This window comes from Coturnix japonica, chromosome 2 (genome assembly GCF_001577835.2).
Source record: "Coturnix japonica isolate 7356 chromosome 2, Coturnix japonica 2.1, whole genome shotgun sequence".
Lineage (NCBI taxonomy): Eukaryota > Metazoa > Chordata > Aves > Galliformes > Phasianidae > Coturnix > Coturnix japonica.
Genome location: NC_029517.1, coordinates 104,309,619 through 104,333,103, shown reverse-complemented (window position 1 = coordinate 104,333,103; position 23,485 = coordinate 104,309,619). Strand labels below are relative to the sequence as shown.

At 45.7% G+C, this 23,485-nt stretch overlaps 1 protein-coding gene across 1 annotated transcript; it reads left to right on the top strand.

The window, feature by feature from the left end:
• The first annotated feature begins 8,167 nt into the window (after positions 1-8,167).
• On the top strand, positions 8,168-23,090 carry VCPIP1 (valosin containing protein interacting protein 1). The gene is made up of 3 exons (XM_015855719.2): positions 8,168-11,085; positions 16,237-16,323; positions 18,563-23,090. The coding sequence occupies exons 1-3, from the start codon at positions 8,394-8,396 to the stop codon at positions 19,429-19,431; spliced, it is 3,648 nt and encodes a 1,215-aa protein (XP_015711205.1). The 5' UTR covers positions 8,168-8,393; the 3' UTR covers positions 19,432-23,090.
• Positions 23,091-23,485: the final 395 nt, after the last annotated feature.

The window sequence follows — 23,485 nt, the reverse complement described above, 5'->3', positions numbered from 1 at the left end:
CCAGGGAAGAGCTTAAAGGACTGAATCATAGAGTCATAGAATCATAGAATGACTTGGGTTGGAAGGGACCTCAAGGATCATGAAGTCCCAACCCCCCTGCCTGGCAGGGCCACCAAACGTCCATGTTTACTAGATCAGGTTGCCCAGGGCCCTGTCCAACCTGGTCTTGAACGCCTCCAGGGATGGGGCATCCACAGCCTCCCTGGGCAGCCTGTTCCAGGACCTCACTACTCTCCTCGTAAAGAACTTCCCCCTAACATCCAACCTAATGGGGAATAACACTCTCGGGATGGGTAGCTGGCTTCAATCCAGATATTCTTTGATCTGCAAGTTGTTACAAAACCAACTGAAACTCTCAGCTCTGCTGACCCACATACAAGAAGATCAGCTCTCAGCCTCTTTTTCTCAAATTCTCATTATTTTTTCCAAGCAGGTCCTGCTAATTCACATGCTCCTTGAAATGAGGCACCGACACACACTGTTCTTGCTGCAAGTGCCTCTGTGTTATGTTATCTCACCTGCAACACTTAATCCTTTAAAAGACTTTGCTTTTCTGTAACAATATGACATGACTGACTCATGATCAGTGCATGATTCACTGCATACCCTGATTCTCTCTGAAAAATGGTTCCGATAAATGTATTCTCTTATCTTGCGACTGTAGGACTGAAGCACCGTATCTGCTGATGGCAGGACTTGTTTATTTCACAGCTTGTCAAGTTAATTATGAACCACAAATTTCTCCCTCAGAGTGCTTGCAACTCTTTGCAGCTTAGTGTGTCCGCAAGTTTAATAAATGTAACCTTGCACGTAGCTGATGAGCAGACTGAGGACAGATGCCTGCATAACCTCATTTTGTAGGCTTTTGCAGTTTGGTGCTGACCAGCTGCTCTGTGTGGTTACATAAGTGTGCTATAACCCAGGCTTTTTGAGCTAGGACAGCAGTATCCGATCTGTGTGTTGTTGGCTAGCTGGATTATAAAGCGTCATGTGAGAGGATATCGGAACTCATGAATGTCCTGATAAAACAGCCATCACTTCTTATGTATGTGGATTTACTCAGAGCCAAATTCAGACAGCTTTCCCTATAGGATGTCTTACTTCTGTATCAACAGTGTATTTCCCAAACTTTCTACTTTTTAGCAAGCTTTCTCCCACTGTACTCATTTACCAGAAGGTATCTTTTAATGTGTGGAATGAATTTGGTGGTAATTAAGGACATTAGTATGATTTTATTTGAAATCCTTGCCTTCAAATGACAGCCACTGAATCTTCCTTACGCAGCTGTCTATGGCAGTCAGATCACAGCCAGACCTTTGCTTTGCTTTCTCTTCACTCCTGCCTTGTTACTGCTGTTTGAGCAGTTTTCCTGCTGTGTTCTGGACCTCAGAGCAGGCTCTCATGTTCTCCATGTGCAACATTCTTCAACGAGTAACAATATCAATGTGTGCCTTGAACATGACTCTACCCCAACTGCTGTGTGAATAAACCCAAGTGTGAAACTAAAGCCTCACTCACAGTGTGTCTTGCTCATCGGCTCAGTTGTCTGCAATCATCTGGGATGCTCTGCACTCGTACTCTGTTTTTCTTTATTGGATTAGAGTGGTACCCTACAGCCTAATGCATCATCTGCTCAGCGGTGCTTCTGGCACCAGAGAGCTCCTTGGTGAGCTGCTGCTGACACCTACTGCCAGAACCGAGCCCAGCAAAGCAATGCACCAGAGAGTTTCAGCCAGGTCCCACACGGCTACTGGCATCTGTCTCGGCTTCAGGCTGTCAGCGTTGTGCTTAAGGGCATAAATACCAACAGTAATTTTATGGAAATAATAATAATACAGATTAGAAATTAAAAAATCTCTGAGACCAATTTGTATTTTGTTGCTGTTTTTCTGGTAAATCAGAGAAGGAGAAGAATTAATTGAAAATCACTGCACATCTGTTTTTCCATGATGCAAGCAAACGATTTTACGGCCTGGAGTAAATCAGTTCTCCGGCCTGATGGCTGCTGATGGGGTCCACCTCGGTCATAGGAGGAAAAGAACTGTAGCGCAGGAGTTGCCTGGAGAGATGTGGACCTGTTGGAGCACATGTAGAGGAGGGTCACAAAATGATCCAGGAGATGGAACACCTCCCCTGTGTGGACAGGCTGAAAGAGCTGGGGCTGTTCAGCCTGCGGAAGAGAATGCTCTGGAGATCTGATAGCAACTTTTCAGTATTTAGAGGGCACTATAAGAAGGAAGGAGACAGAATCTTTGGCACGGTCTGTGGTGACAGGACAAGGGGGAATGGGTTTCAAACAAAAAAACAAACAAAAAGGAGATTAGGCTGTATATAAAGAAAATATTTTTTATAATGAGGGTGGTGAGGCATTGAAACAGGCTGCCCAGAGAGCATCATAGAATTGTAAAATGGCTGGGGTTCAAAGGAACCCCAAGGATCACCAAGTTCCAAGCTTCTGCCACAGAAGAGCCATCAGCCTCCAGATCTGGCATTAGATCAAGTTATGTAGGGCCCCATCAAACCTGGTCTTGAACAGCTCCAGAGATGGAGCATCGACAGCATCTCTGGGCATACTGTTCCACCACCTCACCACTCTGTGTAAAGAACTTCCCCCTGACATCCAAAGGTGGTGGATGCCCTGTCCTTGGAGACATTCAAGGTCAGGCTGGGTGGGGCTCTGAACAACCAGATGTAGCTGTAGGTGTCCCTGTTTATTGCAGGGGAGTTGGACTAGGTGGCCTTTGAAAATCCCTTCTATCTCAAAAGATTCTATGATTCTATGAATACATCCCAAAGGCCAAAGGGCTGTTACTTTTTAATAAGCAATACGTCTTCTTTGTTATTGTGGATGGCCTAACATCAGATTCAAGCAAAACTTCTTCTCAAAGCAATTCTTATCCAGTAGTAGGGTTATATTTCTTTGTTTTAGCAGATCTACTTTTTTAAAGAACTTTAGGCAAAGTAAAATGGACTAAGTATCTTTTAAATGCTAATTTCTATCTATCATACACCTTTTATTGCCAGCTATTTCTGCTAGTGGTAAGGATGTCTGTGCACTTGAGTTGCTAAAGGTCAGTGCAATAAACCAGTCCAAAGGGTACCTCTAGTTTCTATTTCTGCTGTAATAACATGTAGGTTAAAATCCTCAGAAGAAATCTGGAGAGAGTGGTTTTGATTCTGTGTTTCCACCCAGCTCATCACCTCCCATCATAGAATCATAGAATTACCCAGGTTGGAAAAGACCTTGAAGATCATCAAGTCCAACCGCAGCCTAACCATAGTACCCTAACTCTAACAACCCTCTGCTGAATCATATCCCTGAGCACCACATCCAAATGGCTCTTAAACACATCCAGGGATGCGACTCAACCACCTCCCCAGGGAGCCTATTCCAGTACCTAACTACCCTTTCTGTAAAGAAGTGTTTCTAAAGTACTGTAAAGTTTTTCATTCTACCTTGTATACGAGGTTCTCTCCTGCTTCTTCAAATCTGAAAAATACGAGCTTTCTGTCTCTCAAATACTTCAACATTTAAGCACAATCACAAGTCGGCATCAGTGCCCTGTGTGCTCTGTAAGAAGCACTCCTTGTTTGTGCCTTTAATTTACATCCTTGCCTTGGGAATTCATCTGTACTGGATACGGCTGTTGGTTTGTCTCTTCTAAACTGAGCATTTGCAGCCAGTTTCACTAAGGAGCAGGCATGTGATCGGGACACACAGAGACTGAAGTAAACCTTTAACCGCTGCTGCGATCAGTGACTGTGCATGCTCTGTGAACATACAAATCAATACGGCAGTCAGTGTGTTAGTTGCTCAACCTATTTTATTTTGAGGCATTTATCTCTTCGCATAATGGGATTGCGCCATTATAACTAATACTGTCAATTTGTATTTGACAGAGCGCAGATAAATATTCACGGTAGGTTCCATTGAGATTTCTGTGTAATCAGGTTACATATCTAAGCTAATAACACTTACATTGTCCTCTTTTGTAATGGCTGGCTGCCCTAAAGATCGATTTCTATTGCCGGTTGCAGGACACTGCCAGTTCTGATGAATCAATTTTGCTAATTGTCTCCTTTAATGCCAGCAATGAGTCTCAAAGAGATAATTCAGGATAAAAAATGCAGAGCCCTAATTTTGAGAAGTAGTTTGCGTGTGAAATCAATTAAATTGGCTTGCAAGATGAGGCCTAGGAACCAGATTTTGATCCAAGAAGCAAAATAAAAACCCACATTAAAAAAAAAAAAAAAGAAAGAAAGAAAAAAAAGGAAAAAAGAAAAGCAAATGAGCAAAACAGAGCAGCCATTGAGCAGCCTGTCTTGCATGCAGAGGTTGTTCCTGCTCTGAGCAGGAAGGAAAGGAGGGAGGCAGCTGGAGCCTTGCTCCAACTGGGCCAGGCTGTACCTGCACAAAAACAGGCGATGTTGATTTCTCATCAGCAAAGTCTTTAATGGGTAATTTGGGTAGATGTAATTAGCAGTGGAATTAGAATGTCTGCCTCGTACTTCCTTTTGGCATGTTGTTTCATACTTTTTCTTTTGCTAACATATGCCTGCCTCATTTTGAGCAGCCCGGATTTGGCTTGGTGTACGGGAATGCCACAGTGTTTGCAAGGTGCACCTACTAGTGCAGGAAGGCCAGAACCTGTAGCAATGGCAGCAGCTCAAGCTGTAGCCATCTAGAAGTACAGGAGAATAGTTTTTCAGTTTGGAAGCAATCAAGAGGCTGGAGAAGAGGGAAATGGAGGATGTTGTGTTGGATGAATCCAGGTCAGGCGTTACCAACCCCATTCCCACACAAAAAGTAAGATGCTGTTTTGAAATATCATTAGCTTACCACTAATTACCCCAAACCTCGATGAAGGCTGACCTGAAGCTGCTCACTGGTGATTCCTGTCCTTCTGGAGCGCTGTGCTTGGCTGCAACTTGTGGACAAAAACATGGGCCTGGGCTGTGGCACACTTTAGGCATGCTAAGGTGAACTTAGCTGCTTATGCTCTGGTTGTTGGTAATACCTGGCATAAGCAATGGCAGCAAAGTACAGGCAGTCCAGGCTTGGAACGTAGGACTGGCTTAAAGGGAGAGGGATCTGGGGCTGCTCCATGTGGTGAGACACCACCAGACTGTTAGCTGTTCTCTATCCTTAACACAGGGTATGTAGAGCACTCAGGTCTGTACACAGATGTGGCTGACGGCTGATGACAACTTTCACTTCCTGACAAATCAGAGCATATTCCAGTTCATCATCATCCTTGGCACACTGCCTAAACCTTTTATTTCTATTTATCTAGAAACCCCTTCACAGGACACTTCTGCTATTGCTCTTCTAAAGGCTCTCAGAAACAAATACCTCTGGGAAGTAATTGCTTTCCTCTAGGGATAAGCCCTTCTTGAGAGTGTAGGATGAGGAAGAGAGAACAGCTTGGGTGAAGATCAGACTTAACATTAAGATATTACATCCTCAACCTGAAGTGGTTGCCTGGATATTGTTGCTGGCAGTGCATCATCTGCAAAGTACCACGGGTTGAGATAAATCCTGCTGCTGAAGTAATCACTCTTCTGAGCCATTGTAAATAGATATAACTTTGTGACAATGGTGATCATCAAATATATGAAAGTAATCCTCCTACACCTGACTGTGATGCTGCTGTTCACTTTGCCTGTGAAAAAGCTGTGGTTGTTGCTGTGATCTCTGATAGGACTCAGTTCTACACTTCCAGAGGATATCGAATGTGGCTGAGCTGTCAAGGCTGGCAGACTTAGTGAGGTGCTGTCTTGTCTTCCAGAATGTCCACTTTGGTTTTCCTTTATTAAAAGATAAATCCCTTTCAGGAATGGTTCTGAGAGAACTTAAAAGCCTGAAGTAACTCCTCTTGAGATCACTGCATGGATGTGCTGCCAGGTGCAGTAATTAGGCTGGAAATTGTGAACACTTTTTCCTCTGACTTTTGTCAGAAACTTTAAGTTGGAAGGGATCTACAAAGAGTCAAATGGCCCGACCATTTCAGGGCTAACCAGAAGTTAGAGCATATTATTAAGGGCATTGTTCCAATGCCACTTCAACATTGACAAGCATGGGGCGTCAACACCTCTCTAGGAAACCCATTCTACTGACCACCCTCAGTAAAGAAATGATTCCTAATGCCCAGTCTGACACTCTCCTGTGTGCATTTCCATGCTGCCTTCATTTCCCAGGAGCAGAGCCCAGCACCTTCCTTCTCTTCCCCCCTCATGGAGCTGCAGAGAGCAGCGAGGCCTCCCCTCCTCCAGCCTTCACAACACAGTGCCCTCAGGCTCCCCTCACAAGACATGCTTTCAGCACTGTTACCTGCTTTGTTGCCCTCCTTTCAAGGACCTTAACATCTCTCTTATATTGGAGAAACCAGAACTGCACGTGATATTCCAGGTCAGGCCACACCAATGCTAAGTAAAGTGGGACAGTCGCCTCTTTCAGCCGGCTGGCTATGCTGTACTTAATGTACCCCCAAATGTGGTTTCCCCTCATAGCTGCCAGAGCATGCTGCTGGTTTACACTGAGCTGCTGTCATCAATACCCCAGCTCCCTTTCTGCTTTCTTGCTGGTTGTCTCCCAGCCTGTACAGTGCCATTTCAGATGGCCACTGCAGATAAGGGCCGCACCAGCCATGCTCCCTCCTTATCAGCATGGTGACATCAGCAGGAGGGATCAGTGGTGCTAATGCCTCACCCTGTGGCCTCCCAATGTCTTGCTCGGGTGCTATCAGCAGCCAGCAGCTGAGCCACACCTCTGTGTCCTCTGCTCACCCCTGGGGCAGGGTATGGCCCAGCAAGCCCCACTGGGGTGAGGGAGCCCCAGCAGCCCCAGAACAAACCCCCTATTTTGGGTTTACATGGCAAGGTTTTGGTCACAGTGAGGCTGCATGGGTGGCCTCTGTAAGCAGAGCCCAGCACTGCCCCATGTCAGATCAGAGCCACCTCCAGACACTCCAGACGGGACCTGCCACTGCCAGAGCTGAGCCACGAGCGATGCTGGGTGTGCTCTGGGAGAGCAGATTTAAGGAAGGGAAACACTGCTGGGCAGCAGCAGCTGGGAGATAGGAGTGAGAAATGGGGAAGAAACAGCCCTGCAGCCAGCAAGCTCAGTGCAGGAGGACAGGAGGTGCTCCAGGCATAGAGCAGAAGCCCCCTGCGGTCCAGGAGAGGCCCACAGTGGAGAAGGCCGTACCCCTGCAGCCCACGGGCACCATGGGCAGCCATGGAAGAGCCCAGGGGCAGCAGTGTGTGTGGCTGAAGGAGCCCCAGCTAACTGAGCCCCAGCAGGAGCTGTGGGGCCCTGTGCTGAACAGTGCACTCCTGAAGGCTTCGCCCCGTGGTACAGACCCATGTTGAAGTGGTGCAGGCAGAGCTGCAGCCTGTGGGAAGCCCGCGGGGGAACCAGCTGGGGAAGGACGGCATCCCATGGGAGGCATGGACACGGAGCAGGGGCAGGGAGTGACTGCGGAGGAGCAGCTGCCCCATTTTCCTGTACTGCTCACAGGGTGGAGGTAGCACAGGGTGGAAGGGAAGGAAGGTGGTTTTAGCTTGCTTTTGGTTCTCACTGTTAGTCATAGGCAATAAACTGCACTGCTCTCCCATGCTGCACACTCAGCCCATGACAATAAGCAGTGAGTGATCCCAGCCCACGGGCCCTTCCTCACAGCACGTTCTCCCCCCGTTCCCACGCGGGCAGTGACCGCAGTGAGCGGAGCTGCTCATGCCGTGACACAGCCCCGCTGCACTGAGCGAGGCCCGCGTCCACCCGCCCCGCCTGCCCGGCCGTCATCCCGCACCTGCCGCAACCTGCCGGTGCCGGGTGATGCCGGTGCCGAGCGGCGCTGCCCCGTGGCTGTCAGCCCGATGCCGGCACTCAGCCCGTGAAGCACAACGAGCTCCTTACAAACCGCCGAAGCTCCTTCCTGCCCGGCCTCGGCGTCCCCCCGTGCCGAACTACCGTTCCCAGCGGCCCCGCGTGCGGCGCACCCAGCCCGGCTCAGCCCGCCCCGCCCCGCCGCTCTGCACGCCGGGCCTCATAGTCCGCGCCGTGTCCGCGCTGCGTGTCGGAGCGCCGGGCAGGACTACGGCTCCCAACGTCCGCTGCGGCGCCTGCGCCGTCGGCCTGGAAGTGAGAGAGGCCGTTCGTTGCGTTACGGGCAACGGCCGAGGCGGCGGAGCGGCGGCGGAGGAGCGGTGGTGCCGGCGGCTTCCGCGTTGGCGGGCGGGGCGGCGGCGTTGGGAGGGCGCTCGGTGGATGGGGCGCCGCGGCTCGGCGGCGGTTCCGGCATCCGTCAGGCGGCGGCGGGCGGCCGGGGAGCGGGGGATGAGCCTGTGAGGCGGAGGAGCGCGGGTGGGGCGAGCCCGGCCGGAGCGGAGCGATGTCCCAGCCCCGGCAGCAGCCGCCACCGCCGCCGTCTCCTCAGCAGCAGCCGCAGCCGCCGCCTCCGGCCGCCGCCAAGAAGCGGGAGCGGCGCATCTTCTCGGGCACCTGCCCCGACCCCAAATGCCAGGCGCGGCTGTTCTTCCCGGCCCACGGGCCGCAGGGCGCCGGCAGCATCGAGTGCACGGACTGCGGGCAGCGGCACGAGCAGCGGCAGCTGCTGGCGGTGGAGGAGGTGACGGACCCCGACCTGGTGCTGCACAACCTGCTGCGGAACGCGCTGCTGGGCGTCAGCGGCGCCGGGCCGCCCCGCAGGAACACCGAGCTCGTCAAGGTGCTGGGCCTCTCCAACTACCACTGCAAGCTGCTGGCCCCCATCCTGGCCCGCTACGGCATGGACAAGCAGACGGGCAAGGCCAAGCTGCTCAGGGAGATGAACCAGGGAGACATCTTCGACTGCTCCCTGCTGGGGGACCGCGCCTTCCTCATCGAGCCGGAGCACGTCGAGACCGTCGGCTACGGCAAGGACCGCTCTGGCAGCCTCATCTACCTGCATGACACCCTGGAGGACATCAAGAAGGCCAACAACAGCCAGGAGTGCCTCATTCCCGTCCACGTGGATGGAGACGGTCACTGTTTGGTCCACGCGGTCTCGCGGGCGCTGGTGGGCAGGGAACTGTTCTGGCACGCTTTGCGAGAGAACCTGAAGAAGCATTTTGAGGAGAACCTGAGCCACTACAAGGCGCTCTTCCACGATTTCATCGACGTGGCCGAGTGGGAGGACATCATAAACGAGTGCGACCCGTTGTTTGTTCCTCCGGAAGGTGTGCCCATGGGCCTTAGGAATATTCACATCTTTGGCCTGGCCAATGTGCTTCACCGCCCTATCATCCTGTTAGACTCGCTGAGTGGAATGCGAAGCTCCGGAGACTATTCAGCAACATTCCTCCCTGGTCTGGTACCCCTAGAAAAATGTATGGGAAAAGATGGCATGTTGAACAAGCCCATCTGCATTGCCTGGAGTAGTTCGGGACGTAACCATTATATTCCTCTGGTTGGAATAAAAGGTGCTGCTTTACCTAAACTGCCTAGGAAGCTCCTGCCTAAGGCCTGGGGGGTTCCACAAGACCTCATCAAAAAGTACATCAAGTTAGAGGAGGATGGTGGTTGTGTTATCGGAGGAGACAGAAGCTTGCAAGATAAGTACTTGATGAGGCTGGTTGCTGCAATGGAGGAGGTTTTCATGAGCAAACACGGTATTCACCCCAGTCTTGTAGCTGATGTGCATCAGTATTTCTACAGAAGGACTGGGGTAATAGGAGTCCAGCCCGAAGAAGTCACGGCAGCTGCCAAAAAAGCAGTGATGGACAACCGCCTTCACAGGTGCCTGATGTGTGGAGCCCTTTCAGAGCATCACGTGCCTCCAGAGTGGTTGGCTCCAGGGGGGAAACTGTATAATCTGGCAAAAAATACCCACGGTCAGCTACGGCCTGACAAAAATTACAGCTTTCCCCTGAACAATTTGGTGTGTTCTTACAGCCCTGCAAAGGATGTGCTGGTACCAGACTACAGCCTGAGTAGTTTGACTACGTGTAACTGGTGTCACAGTAACTTAGTGCGTCGTGTCCGAGAAGACGGCTCTGTTTTGTATTTGGATGGAGACAGAACTAACACTAGGTCTACAGGTGGCAAGTGTGGCTGTGGATTCAAGCACTACTGGGAAGGTAAAGAGTACGATAACCTCCCTGAAGCATTTCCCATTACTCTGGAGTGGAGTGGAAGAGTGGTGAGAGAGACAGTCTATTGGTTTCAGTACGAAAGCGACACCTCTCTGAACAGCAACGTGTACGATGTCGCCATGAAGCTCGTCACCAAGCACTTCCCTGGTGAGTTTGGTAGTGAGATTCTTGTTCAGAAGGTCGTCAACACGATACTGCATCAAACTGCCAAAAAGAACCCCGATGATTATACCCCTGTAAATATCGATGGTGCTCACGCCCAAAGAGCTGGGGAGGTACAGCAAGGACAAGAGTTAGAGTCGCAACTTCCAACCAAAATTATTCTGACCGGACAGAAGACAAAAACTTTGCACAAGGAGGAGTTAAATATGAGCAAAACTGAAAGAACTATTCAGCAGAACATTGCAGACCAGGCCTCTGTGATGCAGAAACGGAAAAGTGACAAAATAAAACAAGAGCACAAAGGGCAACCGAGGGCTGTGTCTCCGGGGGCTGTTCGTGAGGGGCCATCATCTGCACCTGCTACACCAACCAAAACCCCGTATTCACCAACATCAAAAGAAAAGAAAATCCGGATAACAACAAATGACGGGAGGCAGTCCATGCTTACCCTGAAGTGCACTACCACTTTCTTGGAACTACAGGAAAGCATAGCTAGAGAGTTTAATATTCCTCCGTATTTACAATGTATTCGCTACGGCTTTCCTCCTAAAGAGCTCTTGCCTCCCAAAGAAGGCATGGAAAAGGAACCCGTGCCTTTGCAGCACGGTGACAGAATTGCCATAGAAATCCTGAAAGGTAAGGAGGAGAGCAGCCCGCCCGCTGCAGCCCACGCAGCCCACGCCGTGAAACTCGACGATGTGGCAGTGACCAGTAAAATCGCATCGAGGGAGCTGCAGGAGCAGGTTGATAAGGAGATGTACTCTCTGTGTCTTCTAGCGACGCTGATGGGTAAGGCTGGCTTTGAGTTGTGTTTTAAATTGCCTTTTGAAGTAGAAATTACAATTCTACAAAGTAGTATTACATACGTGCGATCTGTAAGCATGGAACAGGGTAGTGCCTTAATTCCTCTCACTAGGACAACAACGTGCCATCAGTGATTTTCTTTTTGTGTTGTTACTTCTTAACGTGTATGCCAGCTAGCTGTTCTTCACTATAAAATCCAGTGGGAGCACTTACTGTTTAGGAGTTGCTGTGTTTCCTTTTTGGCTGTACCTCTACTTGTGATCTCTGTTTGTTTTCCAGGGTCAGTAAAGCACACATTGGATGTGTACATGCGTGAGCTGCACGCTCACTCTCCTTGCATCTCCCCCAGGTTGCAGGAAATCAGAGCAGGTGTGAGGGGGATGCTGCCTGTCTCCTTGTGAAGTTTGAGGACTTGGTTCTCACCTTTCTAGGATAAAAAGTCGTAGCGTTTCCTCCCTCAGGAGTTGTTTTGTTTTAAGCAAATCAATACAGCATTTTCTCTGTAGCTGATGTGCTAATTTTGCATCAGGACCTGGTCTTGTTAAGGAACTGTGAAATGTATCGTTTACAAATGCAGTGGAGAAACTGAAAGTAGGTAAACGCATATTTAGATCCCAAATGTAGACGTAGGGTAGCAAAGCTACGCTTATAAATTGTCACTCTCGTAAATGGCCATTTGTCTTTCAAAACAAATGAGCTTCTCTTGGTTCTGTGTGGTTTTATTTTCCTGTTTGGGCTCAGGAGACTTGGGCCTTCATTTGTGTGCCAGGCTCTCTGGATCACTAAGTATTTTAATTTGGTGACTGACAGAAGACAGCTTTTCTTGGCCTTTTTTTTTTCTCCCTTCCTCCCCAGCATGTGTGAGTGTGCTGTTTTGAAATGACTGGTTTTTATTGAGTTGAGCAGTTCTTGCTGCTTAGTAATAGGAAGCAGAACAATAATTACCATTTAGCCGTCTAAACAAGCTGAACAGTAATGTTTGTTGCAGCTGTTTAAATGGGAGACTTCTTTTCTGCTGGAGGGGTTTGGTGTGGCCGAAGCCCGTGATGTTTTAGAAACAAACCCATGGCATAATCACAGTGTGACATGTCAGAAGTTCATAATGCACAACTGATTTTTTTTCCAATCCTGCTCGTTCCCTCCCATACCTCTGGCAAGAGAGAGCACTGCAGTTCCAAAGTGCAGAAGGCTGGATTGGGTTTCTTGGTTTGAAAATGAAACTTACAGTGTTTTCCTGCTCTCAAGAAATACTCCTGGGAATGTAGTTAGTCATTGGCTTACAAAAAACTGTGAGGTGCTTTAAAGATATCTTCAGCATGAAGGTGTCTGTGGTTTTTTTCTTTTTTTCTTTTTTTTAACATATGTTTATCTATAAAGTGTGAGCTGATCTTGTATTCCAGCATCAGTTTTTGTCTCTGCCTGTCATTGCTTTGGGATACTGCTTGTGAAGCACAGGTGATAGAATAGAGCTTACCTCGCACTTCCCTGTCCATTTGGTGTTACTAGCACAACTAAAAGTGGCAGCAAACCATTAACCAACTAGTTCTAACAATGTGTGCAGCTATTGAGTAAGATGCTATTTTTATGTAGCCTCTTTTCACGTCAGGGCATCATTTTCCTTCAGCAATACTTGTAGAAAAGATCCAGGCAGCCGACTACGTCCTATCGTTATTTTTCAGATGAGAGGCAAACTTTAAGAACTCGGAGTCATTATGCTTTCATAATAGGGCTCAGGTGCCAGATCCTCAGCTGCTATATCCAGCCTTTCTGGGATGAGAAACCACAGCATTGCTCAGTTGTGCTTTTGCCCTGTTGAAGAACAGCGCTGCAGAGATTTGGGAGTCAGGAGTATCCTGCGTGCTCTTGCTGTAACTTGTACTTGTGAAGTGTTCTCCTAACGTGGTCTAATGAGAACATGCAGAGGAGAGATGCTATTGAACTGGCTTTGATCTGACTAACTTTCTGTTTTGTTCCTCCCCCACTCAATGCTCATAGCGAAAGTTTGTATTCAGGTTTCAGTAGCTGCTCATTCTGGATGTTATGAAGGTGCAGTTACTAATAGAGCCTCCTCTTGTCTGAGTAGATGTTTCTTTCCTATTTTAGTTACTGGCATTTTTCTTTTCTGGTCTCAGCTCACTAACTCACGACAACTTTAAACCTCGTTTTCATGCATATCAGTTGAAAATGAGCTTTGGGAAATTAGACACTGTAATTTCTGGACTACTTACCACATTAATACTCACTTTTATTTTTAAGCTTCCTCCCTTGCTTTTGTTTAGCTCAAAACACACAGTTCTTCAAGGAAATCACAGCAGGAATTGGAATTCTAGATTAACATAGTAAACAGCATTTTCAAACTGATGTAATTACAGCCATGCAAAACCACCTGGATATGTGCAAATATCAATCTATTTTGGTCAGTCATTTTTTGCATCGATAAATCTGTCAGTGCATGTGAAATCCAAATAACTAGGTTTAAATTAAGAATGCTGATTGATACCAGGATGTGCTTGGATTTAAACAGCCTGTTTTAGGGCCAGTTGTATTTCCCTGTAACCTGTGCTTAGCAGCTGAGCTTTAGGTTTGTTTTGCACACCTGTGTGTCTCCTCTGCTGGGCGAAGGGATGGACTTGGGCACCGACTGGCAGAGGTCAGTGGGCAGCTGCTCCTCCAAGCAGTGCATGGGCTGTGCTTGTGGGTAGAGTGCTTGTTGTTTGTTGCCATTCCTCATATTGTGGGGCTGAATGCTGGTCTGAGCAATGTGTGCTGTGGTGAGAGCAGTGTGGAGGACATCATCTGATGAATGCAGCATCTGGAGGCAGTTTCTAATCTAGATGATCTGAACTTGTGGTCTGGAAGCATCTCACATTGTAGACAAAACCAAAACAGTGAAACCCAACTGGGAACAAAACCGCGTGGACCTCAAACACAGTCCAGTTCAATCCTACCCAGTAGTTACTCGAGTCTGGGAAAGTCCAGTTGCAATTGCTTTGGTTATTTTTGGTGTTCCAATCCGAGATCTCTATCAAAACAGTGCAGGTTTTTTGTGTTTCTTTCAGTGTCTGATGCTTTTGTTTCGTGAGCCCTTCTGTCCATACTTTCCTGCATGCAGCCCTTGTTAGTGTTGCATCAAAGGCTGTCTAAACAATGGTGCTTCTCTGGTGCAAGGCTTGAAAAAGCCTGCCTGGAGCACACCAATATCGTTCCTTCTTGGAGAATGCCTCTGATTTATAAGACTGGGCCTCTACTGAAGGCCTTGTGGGGGCTTTGTAGGAACCCTTCAATAAAAATGGGGTGCTCAGTGCAGCAGCACAGGAGTCCACAAATAGAGTCAGCCACTGTGGCTGCTGGCTGTGCCTTCCCCGAGCTTCAGCAGACTGAAAACTGCTTTACTGCTTATCAGTGTAGTGGTTATTTTGTTTCCTGTGTGCAGCATTTAAACTGACAGAAGGAAGACTTCAGGTTGCTTCTGCTTGAGGGGAAAGCAAAGAGCCACAGCTGGGATTGTGGGGAGCCATTGCACAGAGAGATGTCTATTTCCAAGTGTAAATGAGAACAGGGATGCAAGATAGCAGTGAACGTATTCTGAAATGACAAAAAACAGGAATATATATTCTCTTCAGTGATTTCTCCCCTATGAAGCTGTGTGAAAAAGAGGTAGACTGTGGCAGTAGTGAGGAGTGCAAGACTCTGCTCCCTTGAGTTGTCTTTAGTCAGGTCAGTGAGAGCTTAGGAGGAGCTTTGAATTTGTGAGCAAGCCCCGAGGTGGGAGCTGTCAGGATAAGGTCAAAAGATAAGACACCCTTCTTAGTAGGTCAGGGAAGTAAGGAGCAGCAGGTGCTTTGTTGGCTGTGTGCTCTTTGTGGGAAGTAGATGTCTGACCCGATCAGTCTGTTGTTTTAGTGCTTAGTTGGTGAACCTTTGAGCCTGATGTGTGAATGAATGCAATGAAACTGCGTATCTATGCTTTAATGGAATACATTTATGATGTATATTGTGAAGGGCTCCTTTGTATGTAATATCTAAAGGGAAAGCAGGAAGGTGCGCTGTCCTTTTTTATAGAGAATGGGGTCTTGAATAACATCTGGAGAGGAGAGTGGTGGAAGTGTTCTGCTGGGGAGCACAGGGAGACCCTGCCTGGCAGGATAGAGAGCTTGGAAACTTGGGCAATGGCGTGAAGGCTTCTGTAGCACAAGGCAGTGCGTAGTGCTGCTGCCATGGTGGTCAGCTGGCTGATCCCTTGTAGGATGTGCAGTGAACAAAAGGGAAGAAAGACATCACTCGGTATATTCAGCACCTGTAAGCTATTAATAATAACTTCTACTTTCCCCTTAATGACAAGCAAAGACATTTAGATGGATGATATTTTGCATCCTCACACCTTCCAACTATCTGCATTCCATGTAGCAAGTAGATCCACTTAACATAAGTAATTAACTAAAGTTCCCCTATTTTAATAGAAAACTGAGACAAGTGGCTATTGAGAGCTTAATGCCTACAGAAGGATGTCATTTCTATCTCAAGTACCTCAATACTTTTCCAGAAGGCTTGTTAGGAAGTGAGGAAAAGCAGTTTTGAATGAATGAATATCCTTTAATTTTCTGCATCGGGAGGGTGGAACTTGCTGGTATTTGCACTGCTTTGTCACCGTGTGTTGCTTCTGCAAGGCAGGTGAATGCTTAGCAAAATGAGGAGGAGACCATAGGTTAAAGTGCAGCTCTTAGCTCATTTATTAGGTGCTCTGTCAGGTCACTGCTATTGTCACCATAGCCAAACTGCTCTGTTCTTGAATTCTGGGAGAGTGTTAGTCATCTTCTATGAAGAGGAGTAGGATAGGAGGAGAATGGAGACTTGAATTTACAGCCTGACAAAGAACCAGGTGCTGCAGCTTGGGTCAAACCAAATGAGGGAACCTTTGTACTAACATAAGAGATTTGATTGCAGGCCATGGATTTCCTGAAAGCTGCTCAGGTGTCCAGGGTTCCTGTTGTGTAAATGGCAATAACAATTCAAATTCCTAATTGCACTGAGGAGTGAGGATTCAGCTTCTAACTCGAGCAGTTATATTTTCCACCCATTGCCTATAATCTTCAAGTAAGGGCATTTAATTCTAACGATTGTGTTTGGCTTTTACAGGAGAAGACGTCTGGACTTATGCAAAGGGGCTCCCTCAGTTGTTTCAGCAGGGTGGAGTATTCTACAGCATAATGAAGAAAACCACAGGTATTTGTTGTTTGTGTTGTTCTCCTTTTCTTTGTTTTCCAACCTTTAACGTGGTAAATTGTTGTTTGGTAGTAATGTATTGTAACGTAGCAAGCAGTTCCAGTATTTAATATGTTAGATTTGAGGTGGCTGTAAAAATGCTTCCTGTGGAGAGTAACATCTGATTCTTCACAAAGCATGTAGTACCGAGTTCTTGCTTTCATTTGAAGTTTATTTTCTTGTTGAAGTCTTTGCAATTGCAGCTTAGCTCTTGTGGTTTCATCTATTGCAGAGCTTCCTTTGCTGCTTTCTTACTGGCACTAAGCAGTTTTATCAACTTAACCTTGATTATTTCTGGAAACAGGTGTTTTATCCCATCATTTCTGTTACATTGCAATAATTAAAACGTGTCATGTACTCACTGCATGCTACATCTCACTCAATTACTGGTTTGAGAAACCGAATGTGCATGCAGGTGTCTTGCAGCAGATCTGCCTTGTTTTAGTTTTCTTCCTTTAACTACGCTTGCACAATAAGGGTTTTATATTGTTTGTGGCAAGTGATTTAGCTTAGATGATTCCCGATTCTGAACTGATTAATGATCAGCTGGAGCTGAGAGCCTGAAACAAATGCAAGAGATGTTAACCCAGCTGGTCATTAACTCACAGAAAATGCCTGGCTTAACAGTTATTTTTGCCACCTGACGTAGTAAGAACTGAGGCCGTGGGAGGTGACATTCTGTGTTTGAGTGCTGTTGCGTTTCTGTTTGTTCAGGTATCTCATAGTGCTGATGCTTCGGTAGGGAGGACATGATTTCAGCATTAAGATACTTGCATGATTTTAACAGTTTATGAACTAATTAATTCCCGTATCAAACAACAAAATGTGCAACTTATTTTTTCACCTCAAGAAGCTCCTTACGTGTTTTAATGTTATAGTTAATGCAGTGATGCAACCATCATACTGAATATCTGTAGCAAAGCCAACCATCAAGCACAGGTACTATTAATGCATCAAGTTTGATTTAGCAGATCTAGTTTAAGATCTCATTTGGTTTTCAGGATTTGTCATAGGAGCTCCTGCAGCGCTCTCTTTTGCAAGGGAAGGTTGAGTTGATGAATTAATGTTGCTCAGTTTTGTTCTTCAAGCTAATTCAGGTGGCTGGAGTTAAGATTTGCTCTGTAGTGTTTTGGCTGGTTGGCTATCAGTTCCCATGGTTATGTAAACGCAGGAGCTCTGTCTGAAGTTCTTGAAATCAAGAAAATATCTGCAGATTCCCTGCAGCTGTAGGAAGGTGTGAATTGGAAGCGTTGGAGGCAGAACTGGATGGGGCATGTGGGTAATCAGCATAAAAACTGCTTAATAACATTTCAAATTATTTGAGTGACCTTTTTATTGATGCTTAGAGTACTTGTTTTGACTGCATGCTGGATAGCGTAGAAAAAGAGCTTTGCTGACATCATCTACTCTGTGCAATTCCTGGTGGGTTGTGGGTTTTCTTGTGATTAAAATAGTGGAAAATGGATCTTTTTCTTTGAGACAGCAGTTTTGGACCTGAAATCTTCCTATTGAGCTCTCAATTTTAGCACATCTGTAAAAACAGAAGTAGAATAATGAAACGAAATACTGTCTCATGTTTGTTTTGTAGGTTAATACTTACAATCTCTAGGGCTACCGAGCGTAGTAAGCTTGAACCAATTTTGTTTATCTAGCAGCACTTTTCTCTCTGAGAAGGCAAGAAATAAAGAATGCCAACCTGTTGAGGTTTAATTGTAGTTGTACACACCAAAACCCTGCTATTTTAACCAGTACGGAAGGGATCTTAATACTTCTCTAGATGGACAGTGATATGAAATCTACTCTCTTCTCTTTGGATGTTTCCTGTTGGTGGGTTTTGGAGGTTTTTAGGGGGATCAGTGGTGAGCTTTGGGTGATGATGGTTTTTGGCTTTCCTGGTGTTACTGCAAGCTGATGCTGTTTCTTCAGCTTCTGTTGCATTGGAGCTGCAGGTCCTGCCAACTTGGTTATTTTATGCAGTAGTACTTCAGTCCTGTCAGTTTGTTAGAATCAGCATAGACAGCAGCAGTGCTGTGGATGGTGACATCATATGGCTGTAGTTGTTTTTTTCCCAACAGCAAAAAGTCTGTTTTCTCTGGTTTGGCTGCAATAACGTTAAGTTCAGTAATTGCTGTGTATTCTGAGCATGCCTTAAAATATGGCAATGTTTTGAAAACCCTTTTTTTCTTTTTTATCTTTATAGGTTTGGTTGATGGCAAACACTGTACTTTTCCACATTTGCCTGGTAAAAACTTTGTGTACAACGCAGCAGAAGATCGATTAGAGCTGTGTGTGGATGCTGCTGGGCACTTTCCTATTGGTCCTGATGTCGAAGACTTGGTTAAAGAGGCCTTAAGTCAAGTGCGAGCAGAAGCTACTTCACGGAGCAGAGAATCAAGTCCATCTCACGGAATGCTGAAGCTGGGTAGTGGTGGAGTAGTGAAAAAGAAATCTGAACAGCTACATAACATAACTGCATTTCAAGGAAAGGGCCATTCGCTAGGAACTGCATCTGGTAGTCAACAACATGATCAAAGAGCCAGGGAAGCACCACTTTTAAGAAAGCATAGTACAGAAACAGACTTCAGTCCTGCTAAAATTGAGCCTTCTGTATTCCCAGCTGCTTCTGGTAAGAGTGAGCTGATCCGAATAGCTCCTGGAGTTGTGACAATGAGAGACAGCAGGCAGCTCGACCCTACTTTGATTGAGACACAGAGAAAAAAGTTGCAGGAGATGATCTCTTCTATTCAGGCTTCAATGGATAGACATTTGCGGGATCAGAATACAGAGCAGTCAGCATCAGTTGATGTATCTCAAAGAAAAGTAGAGGCAGCGAGTTCAACTGCTAAAACTGGGAGCTTTCAGGCTGGCTTGCCTGAATCGTTTTCTGCACCGGGTGGTACTGAACACTTGAATACCGAGTCAGCTGGTGATAACATGGTGAATTCTGTGGGAGCAACTTTCCCTGCAAGGTCTAAAGCACAAAAGGGAAATTCTGTTGAGGAGCTTGAGGAGATGGATAGCCAAGATGCAGGAATTGCTAATGTAACTGAGCCAATGGATCACTCTTGATAGGTTAAAATCTAATAAGGCTAGAAGAAATTACTGTTCAAATGTAATGTTTATTGGCTGGGCCACACAAAGTGATTAGTTATTAAATCTTGTATGTATGTCAAAAAATTATATCATCTTATTCAGTGCATGATAAGCAAGTGTGTGATTGGCAATAGCTTTTAATATTACCATACTGCTACCCAGGCTGGCTCTGTTACCTGTAAATTAGTTATTAGGAAATGCACTGAGATGAATATCTGCTGTAATGTGGGCTATTGAAAGTTCTTTGTGATTTTTAATTCCAAGTCAGTCTTAAATTTTAAGCCCATGCGAGATTCTTGCCGTGCTAGTTGAGGCTACTGGAAAGGCTAAACCAGGCAAAACTAGGAACTTGACAAGGTTAATCCTGTCCCAGGTACTCAGTTCCACTCCAGGATACACTATAAACATGAGCTACATGTATATTTCAATAAGCAACTGAAACGCAGCTTGTCTTAAATTTTACAATGCGACATACACATGACTTTAACTATGTTGTATTGGCACTTCCTCAGATGCAAAAAGGTTTTCATTCACACAGCTGTATATGCTTGTCAGAAATCTTGGGATAAGTGTAACTGTAGTCAACTCTAATTTCTGCATGTGTCAGGTTAAGCAAGTGAGAAGAGTGTACGATGAAGATGAAGTGAAGGTGGTGTGGTTATGCCTGGCTGTCTGAGTCAGCACAGCCATTTTGATGCTCTGTTATATCTCCTCCCAGTTACTGAGCTGGTTCAAATGTTTTACAATATTAAATACAACAGCAGGAGGGAAGTTGGCAATTGTAAGAAACAACAAAAGTTCATTAGCAAATCAGTTTCTCTTAAAGGGCTTCAATTACCGGCATTGGTCAGTAACTGGCAGAAAAAAACTCCAAAACCCAAACGAATAATAGCTTCCCTCTTCCGAGCAGATTAGTGATTTATTGGAAGGAAATGTCTCTCTAAAACATTGTTTTCCTTCCTTGGGTGTTCCTTAATACATGTTATTTCATTGGCTATAAAGACTACCCACCTCGATTGGCTTCAGTTTGTGATGCAGATTTCCCTGTCTGTAACATTATCGCTGGTATCCAAGTAAGTAGTGTGTTCATCAGACCTGCAGCGCTAATTCTTAAGAAGGAGCCATTGTGCTCGCTCCCTAAGGATGGAATGTTTATCTGATATTGCACTTTGCTTCCTATCTTCATAGTCACACTTAAGTGCACTGTTGTTGCTTCTTCTAATGGTAAAATAACATTGAATGGATGAGAGATGCTAATGCAGCTTCAAAGGAATTAAGAGCATTTAAGATACTGAAGTCGGTGTTTGTGCACATGTGGGGTTTTTACCAGTTCAGAAATGTTTGTATTGTAGATGTTCGTATTCAGAGAAGTCTCCACTTTTTACATTTCTAATCACTTAAACCATTCTGAGCATTGGATGCAAAATGCCCCGTGAGGATTTATTTTTGTATGTAATAAGAAAAATTAACTGATGTGAACCACTTAAAGGATAGCGCCCGTTTTGTCAAGGTAAATTGGAATTTCTCTCTTGGCTGCCTTCTTACAGAGGCAGAGGGAGTGAATGTGTAACTGCTTAGTTCACTGCTTTGAGGTAAAATAGAAGAATCGCATTTTCACAAATAAATGAAAAAAACGAAGGCCTCAGATCTTCAAGTTGCCGAGTCACTAACTGACAGTGTATGAAGTAATCTGGCACACCAGAACCAACCTTGCTGATGCACTGATTAACTGGCAGTGCTAATTCAATGAGAAACAGGATGCGCATGCAGCAGCTGGAAGCTTGCCATGACTTCTGAAAACATTCAGTCTCCCATCAATCAGTCTGGCTGTCTGAAGGCTATTTCTGTATATACAGTGTTGAGCAGAGGATTGTGCTTTGTCACAGCTGGAGGCTTAGAAAAGTCTGGCAGTGGAGCGTTCCTGGGGAGGAGCGGAGGTGAGGAGGGGCTGAGGGCAAGGACTCACCTGGATCTTTTGCGTTGTAGAGAAGACTGCTATCACTTTGACAACTTTCAACCTTTAGAACAAATCTTCCTTGGCTGGAAAAAAAAAACAGACCCCACCAAAAAACCATGAGCACTGTATATGAGAGAACTTTAATTTTGAAATACGTTGAAATATTTATTGCACATCATCCTTATTCCAAGGAAAGGTGCTTACTTTAATGCCTTTGTGGTAAGATTGCAGAAGTTTGTGTGCCTTTTACTGTGTAAAGAGGAAGGCTTGGTTTGATTTTTGACACGCTTCCCATTTCAGCAGCAATTTGATGTTTTCAATCTTAACGAAGTAGAAATAGACACAGGTTATAGCTCTGCTTGACTCACACTTACTGTCGTCTCTGGGATCCGCTAATCTCACGTAGATCAGAATTCTCCAGTTCCTAAAAGAAATTGTCTCACAAAGGAATGGTAAAATGGTGTCAAAATTACAACATCTGCTGATGTGAACTCTTTTGGTGTCATGTAGGATTGTGCATTTTTTTTTTTTTTTTTTTTTGTGCAGTGTTCTTATTTCACAGAGCTTTCTCACGCATTGAAGTATTAGTGTTTTTGAGAAAGATGGCTTTTGATACTCTCAAGTAAGGCTAAGCTTCATCTACATGCTGGCAAGATGTGTAACTGTACAGGAGAAGTGAAATAAAGAACACTGAAGTGTAAATTTGAACAGATGTTTCCTTTAATTGCTACCAGCGGATGCAGTTGTAATTTGAAGTGAATCAGTGTGCCTGTATTATAAGCACCCACGTGCTTGTTAACTTCCCTGTTAGAGTCAGGAAAACTGTGGTGTGGGGTAAAAGGGCACGGAAGGTGTTGGCTCACTGTGGGTGTGAAGCCCCCTGTGGGTGTGAACAGGGCTTCTGAAATGATTTGATGTGTACACCTTTCACCTAAACATCAGCAACAAAAAGCAGCCAGCCCAAATTCTTGCATTACCTCTGGGTTTAGGTTGTGGCTCTACATTCTCTTTGAGCGTTTGCCTTGATTACATTCTCATCTAGGGGCTGACCTCTTTTTAATACAGCATCTCATGACAAAGAAGATACAAATTACTTGAACATTTTACTGTGGCTTAGTAGGTGTAACCTAAACAAGAGATGACTACTGAAAGTACAGGCCCAGTGCAACAACCCCACCACCCAACAACAGCAAAAAAACAAACAAAAACCCAAACGGGAAACCCCAGGAGAGCGCATCAATTTTGGAGGCAAATGCAAGAGCTTTACTACTCAAAATGCCTTAGTTAGTGAGGTTGGGTTTTGTTTTAATATTTCTGTTTCTCTGAGAATTACTTGAATTTCAGTGAAGGGAAAAGAAACAACACTTTCTCAGTTGGAATAACATGAATGTGTTTGGGATGTCCTCAGCATTACGGACAAAGTGACATATAGTTGTGGCTACAATATACGCACCGTGAAGTAGGTTTGGTCTCCAGCACAACAGGCCAGCAGCTTCACAAAGGTGCAGTGCCGCCAGGCTGTATGCTAATGGTCCTGTACATGTGCAGCGGGCACCGTTTCCAAAGGCAAATCTTTCATTTAAAGTCTTTGAAGAAGTAGAGCCCATTATTGCTGTCACGAGGTTAGCAGAGCTCATTGCTGTCCCTCAGTTTCCTGTGGAAGTATCAGTTAGCGCAAGCTGTAGTTATGCTTACGGTCAGGAGAGTTGTGCTCAGGCTGAAATGTAAGGAATCAGAACTGACTGTTTTAAGAAGATTCTCCCATTACCTCTACGTTTGGTTGGCTCCCATTTTTAAGAGCGGAATTCAGTGCTTTTCTCAAAACAACATGAATTCAATCCCTCAGAGTCAAAGAAAAAAGAAACAGCCAACAGTAACGAAACAGTGAGTGATTTCTTTGTCTTGCTTGTGAGTCTCAGTTTACCTTCTTAAAACTGAAGAAGCTGCTGATGGTCTTTAGAATGCAGGATTCCCTCTGAGCCCTTATGCCTGCGGTTGAGCAATAAAAGGTTGGAATGAGTGGTATTTTCAGAACTATTTTGTTTAACGGGGATTATTGTCGAGCAATGAAAG